This window comes from Eumetopias jubatus, unplaced genomic scaffold (genome assembly GCF_037043125.1).
Source record: "Eumetopias jubatus isolate StellerSeaLion01/CBP00866 unplaced genomic scaffold, mEumJub1_p1.0 scaffold_6, whole genome shotgun sequence".
Lineage (NCBI taxonomy): Eukaryota > Metazoa > Chordata > Mammalia > Carnivora > Otariidae > Eumetopias > Eumetopias jubatus.
Window position 1 is genome coordinate 66,458,291 of NW_028274812.1, and position 5,472 is coordinate 66,463,762.

Sequence of the window (5,472 nt, forward strand, 5' to 3'; positions counted from 1 at the left end):
TGTGTATACATGGAAAAATATATAAAATGATGGAGAACAACTTATCTTTTTCTCCAGCATATGCTGTTTTTATTCTTTTTGAAGTTAGACACTGAGAACTATGAATGAATTAGCTCATTACTGAACACTTAAGTACTAACTGAAATATTAACAACAGCACAGAAAATCTGTGTACCATGTAGTCCAGGTTAATAAATTACATCACTGATTTGTTCTAGTTTTTCTTATGGGTCTAACTGTATAATGGGACTCACTTTTAGAAATGTAACACCAATGTTTAAAGGTGACAAATAAGTTAACTCACAATTTATTTAACTACTTGTCTTGCCCTAGAACTAATAATTTGCTCTATGAAATATAATTTTGCAATTATTTTCTTATTAAGTGTTCTGTGACTGATTAAATGTTTTTATGCTTCTTCTCCAGGGGTTACCCTGGAAATAGATATCCAGAGAAAAAGATTATTCTAAGTAATACTAAGTAAGTAAAATACTAATTTATCAAAGGCCATTTAGGTAATACCACCATTTCACCCATTCTGAAGAGGTAAAGAACAAAAGTTTAATGTAAAATGTAGACCATCAATATGTAATTATTGGATGCAGAGCCCCACTATTTGTTTAAATTATTCTGCTTCACCAAAGAATTAACAAGATGAAGCGTCAAAATTTTCTGTAGAAATAATGTGCTTCATTTGCTCAAGGACACTAGGATTTAAGCTCTATGGCTTCCCTAAAGCAAGGGAGCCATAGAGAAGAGCCTAGAAGAGTGTCTGGTATAGAGTAAGTACCCATATCTTGATTGACTTAATGAATGCACTTAGAAGTAGTCTTCAGTGAGAACCTAAGCCACCGACCCAATAAACACAAAAGTAGGTCCATTATGGAAGTACCAGCATGAGGTTGTATTGTCTAGTATTTCTCGGTCTTTAATGTGACTTGTAAATAACCTGGTGAGCTTGTTATAATGCAGATTTTCAGTTAGTAGGTCTGGGTCAGGCCTGAGATTCTGCATATCTAACAAGTTCTCAGGTGAGGGCAATGTTGCTGGAACCAGAGTGATAATTCAAATAGTGGAGGCTTAGTGACTTCTGCTTGAAATTGGCCCTAACCTTTTCTTATACAGTAACTGTGGCAACTAATCGCATTATAAAAAAAGGGCAAACAAATTCTAAGTTGGGGGTATTAAAATAAATAAAGTACAATGCCATGCTATTGTTCATAGTTCTCTTTGTAAATTTACTTGGTAGAACTTTGTAGTCTTAAGTGATTATAAAGCCATGGGGAAAGTGCACTTTTTCTTTTAACAAAAGCGTCTAAGTCTTCAATGGGAAACACACTGAAGCTGCTGTCAGTTAAGTTAATTGATGGTTCCTGCTGGAACCTGTGAATTTCCTCAGGTGAGCTCAGTGAAAAAGTCACTTTGTTTTAGTAAACCTAGTTGGTTCATGCTTTAGGTCCTCACTCACTCTTCCTTCCCAAACACTAAAAAGCTTGTTTTTACATGGCTTTTTCCCTTTATTTCTTTGGATAAGATTTTCCTATTGAGGGAGTTTGTAGAAAGTGTAGAAAGTTGACCGAGTTGGCCATAATTTCTTTTGTATGAATGTAGAAAGTGAATGTTTTGTGTTGGCAGAACTGTAACCCGTTCCGAACTTATGGAACAGACAAGAGGTATAAAATAGAGTCATCTGGAATAAAGTAATCATCCTCAGGATATAATGTACCAAAGAAAGAAGAATCTTTGAGCCTGTTCTGTGACATGTTTGATCATCCTAAAAACAGGATATGAAAACAACTCTATAACATCCTGTTGCTTTTAAAGTCTGGGTGGTTTGACAATACAGAGTTTATTGAACAATACACCAGATAATCCTCAAGCTACCTCTTTTTCAAGGTCAACTAGCAATTACAGTGTTTGTTGAAATCATTTGAATGGCAGGTATAAAGGCTACCATTCAACCAAACTGGTTGATCGGGTGACTTTGTGAATTTTGCTTCTGACTTTTGCTTTAAAAGAATCACTTGTGTGGAAAGAAAAACAAGTCACTGGCCTACCCAATTAACTGTAAAGCTAACAGTGACTTGTAGATAAACCTATCAAGCATTCTTACAGAATTAAATAAAATCCATTCACATCTAATTGAACACAATCTCTAGATTCTCACTATATTAAGAGCCCAAGATTTGGGAAGGGAAATGGTGTTCTTTTTGTGATTGTATTCACTAAAATAGGAACCGGTGAGAACAATCTCAATACACGTGATTAGATTTTTAAATTTAGGGACAGGCGGGGGGTTTTGTGTGTGGGTTTGGGCCTCTAAGTCCCAATAGCTTCTCATTTTACCTTCTGCCACTTTTGGATACCTGTATCTATTAGATGATTTGGAGCAAAACTCATCCTGAATAGCACCTGGCATAAACAAAAAAATATATTTTTTGGAACTTTCTACTTTTTCTGCTCAAAGCAAGTATGCTTGGAAGAATAACATTTTAATGGTGACCTAAAATGGGGAAAACAAATCTTTCAAATAAACTTAAAGTGTATTGTGAGTTACCATACTTATTTTAAGATAATTTATTATAGAAACTATAAAATAGGCTTTGATTATCAATATTATCACAGATTATCATTTGATTGGGTAGACTTCATAGGATAGTTATATTCATCCATTGCTGAAGTAAATATTTATTCTGAGTGTCAACTCCTTATTACATGCTTGGTTAATATCAAAGATATTAAATTTTCCTTGGGATAACCAAAAGACACTGCGTTTGTGGGGTGCTTGGGTGGCTCAGTCAGTTAAGCATCCGCCTTCAGCTCGAGTCATGATCCTGAGGTCCTGGGATGGAGCCCTGAGTTGGGCTCCCTGCTCAGTGGGGAGTCTGCTCCTCCACCCTCGTCTCTCAAATACATAAAATCTTTTAAATAAAGATACTGTGTATATGAAAGCAAGTTGTAAATTAGTGTTTATACTATTGTTACAGAACCTGGACAGGATCACCTGACGGAAGAACCAAGAGGCACTCGGAGATCTTGGAGGATAGGAGGTTTATTTAACGTCAGTGGGCTCAGAGGCAAATGATCTCCAAAGGTCTGAGCCCCGAGCACAAACCAACTGGGCAATTTATACACTTCTACTTCCACATACTGGGCACTCTGGGTGTGTGCGCGAAGCAGGGCAGGGAGAAGAACCCGGATTGGCGCTCATGGGAAGGAGAGCAGAGAGAAGAACCTGGAAGAGCCCCGGGACAAGGACTGGGACTCTCTCGTTGGCTTGGTTGGCCATCTTAGGACACAGATTTTTCCTTATCATTCCCCCCTTTGATGCCTCTTTAAACACCTAGTTTAGAAGGCATCATTTTCATTCTCTAAGGGGTGATAGTAAGGAGCACCTGGAGTCTGATCTTAGCAATTTGAGCAGTGATAAACCTAGTAAGGGCATTAAGAATACAAGGACCAAATGCTGCTATGAGGAGCATTAGGAGGGGGCCGATGAGGGGGCGAACCAAGGGAACCATTGTGAAAGGGAATCCCACCAAGTCGTCCACTGGAGTGCTTCCCACTGGTGATCTACTCGTTCCTGTAATTGGGTCAGAGTTTCTTGGACCACCCCTGACTCATTAGCATAGAAACAACATTCCTCCTGTAAGAAGCGGCAGAGTCCCCCTTGTGCAGCTGTGAGCAAGTTGAGCCCATGCCTCTTTTGGAGGACCACTGAGGCCAGTGAATTGAGCTGGCACTGCAGGGCCAGGGCTGATTGAGTGAGGGCAGAAAAATCTGCCGTGATTTGTTGAGTTAGCCCCTGGTACTTAACTTGAGACATCCCAACGCCGGTGGCACCAAAGGCAACACCTGACACAGCCAGCAGGCTCACAATAAGAGGCATGGCCACAGGGGAGCATCGGAGGTGGCTAGGAGGTCTCCATATAAGTGGCTCATCACTTCTGGGGAGGACTGAAAGATCGGGTAAGAGATTGACAAATGTGCATGATTGATTGTGTGGGGTGATGCAGATATATACACCTTGATCACAAACCAGAAAAGTGTTGTTAGGTGCACAGACCCAACTGTGACCCATGACGGGAGAAGAGTTTCCATACAGCAGTACCGGAGCCAGAAAGGGATAATCTGAGGTCCCCAGTGTCGAGGTGGGAGGTGACAAGGTGGACTGGTTGAGGATGACACCTAGGCATTGGACGGGACCGGGCTTCATACAGATCCAGCAGTCAGGCGCTAGGGGTGGATTTGAGTGGTTAAGCGTTTGGTGGGAGATGTTAATCATATCTAACAGTTGCACTATAGATGCTTGCTGTGTGTGGATGGGGGACCCAGGGATACACCAGGGCGAGTTATTTTCTGTCTGACTCTGAGGGTTGACTGCAAGGCTTGGGGTGAACACAGACTTAATCATAAACTTGGCCATGGGGTCGGCCCCTATAGAGTGATATTGGCCCAACAGGAGAGTGATTTCTGTGGCCCATGATGTGGCGTTGGGTTCGTGGACTGAGAGAGTGAGTGGTATACAGTGATTATTAGGGCAACAGGATGGGGTGGCATTGTGTGACAAGGAAATCCGTATGTCACTGCGCTGTTTGAGGTTCCACCACCCATTAGACCATTGTTCCATTCCCGGCCAAGTCACCACCCATGACTCGCATCCCCAGGCTTGTGAGCAGAACTGGGGACAGGTGTTTGGCTGTTGAGGCATAGGGTCCCCAAGGATGGATATCTGCCAGCCAGTAACCTGAGTGAGGGCCATGGTAGGAACACTGTCTATGAGGTTCCCAGGAGGTACCAAGAAGTTGGCATCCATCAAAGTGGAGGTCAACTTCACTGTGTGCCCATCCCAGATGGAAGAAGTCAGTGGGGGTGCTGGTGTGGGATTGAGGGGAATAAGATGGAAAGTCCATTTGCCAGTAATGGTGATTCGGCCTCGGGGTCAAATGGAGTGTATATCCCTTAGGCTTCACATAGTCACCGAGGTGAAACTGATGGCGGCAGAGGGTCTGGAGCTGAAGGGCCTGGTGTAGATGGTCTTGGGAGTGCGTACAGTGGGGGCAGGATCAGTTCATCCTCGGGATCTCCGGCTAGGATTTGTGGAGACTGGGGCTTTTGCTGATTTTCTTTAGGTTGCTTTGTTGAGGTGATTAAGACCCTGACCTGTCCCTGCTTATTGCAAGCAAATCGCACCCAGGGGGGAAGGGTCTGGGCAATTCCTAGCCAGGAGTCAATGTACGGGAACTGGTCAGAGTGTCCTGGTTCTCCTGTTATGACTTGCCATACTCGACAAATCGTTGGGACATCCAATGTCCCTTCTGAAGGTCACCTGACATCAAAGGTGGGCCATTCCAATTTATATAGGGTTCTCAACTTGCTGGGGTTCATCCTGACTCAGTAGTCTCCCAAAAACCCCTCTTTGAAATTTTTGATCATGGTCTCTAGAACTGTAGGTTTACTCTGCCCTGACCC

The 5,472-nt window shown here is 42.5% G+C and overlaps 1 protein-coding gene across 1 annotated transcript; it reads right to left on the reverse strand.

Annotated features, from left to right (window-relative positions):
- Positions 1–843: 843 nt before the first annotated feature.
- Positions 844–4,762, reverse strand: LOC148164085 (endogenous retrovirus group S71 member 1 Env polyprotein-like). Its single transcript, XM_088023748.1, has 3 exons — positions 3,640–4,762; positions 2,347–2,412; positions 844–1,046 (listed from the first exon to the last, which is right to left on the reverse strand). The coding sequence occupies exons 1-3, from the start codon at positions 4,760–4,762 to the stop codon at positions 844–846; spliced, it is 1,392 nt and encodes a 463-aa protein (XP_087879874.1).
- Positions 4,763–5,472: the final 710 nt, after the last annotated feature.

Bases quoted from the DNA above. Each gene is read 5' to 3' on its own strand.
- LOC148164085 (XM_088023748.1), bottom strand. From the start codon at position 4,762: ATGGCCCTCACTCAGGTTACTGGCTGGCAGATATCCATCCTTGGGGAC. The intron at 2,413-3,639 runs GTTGTTTCTATG...TGTTTATGCCAG, and splicing joins CCGCTTCTTACAGGAGGAAT to GTGCTATTCAGGATGAGTTT. The intron at 1,047-2,346 runs GTAAAATGAGAA...CTCTGGTTCCAG, and splicing joins GTATCCAAAAGTGGCAGAAG to CAACATTGCCCTCACCTGAG.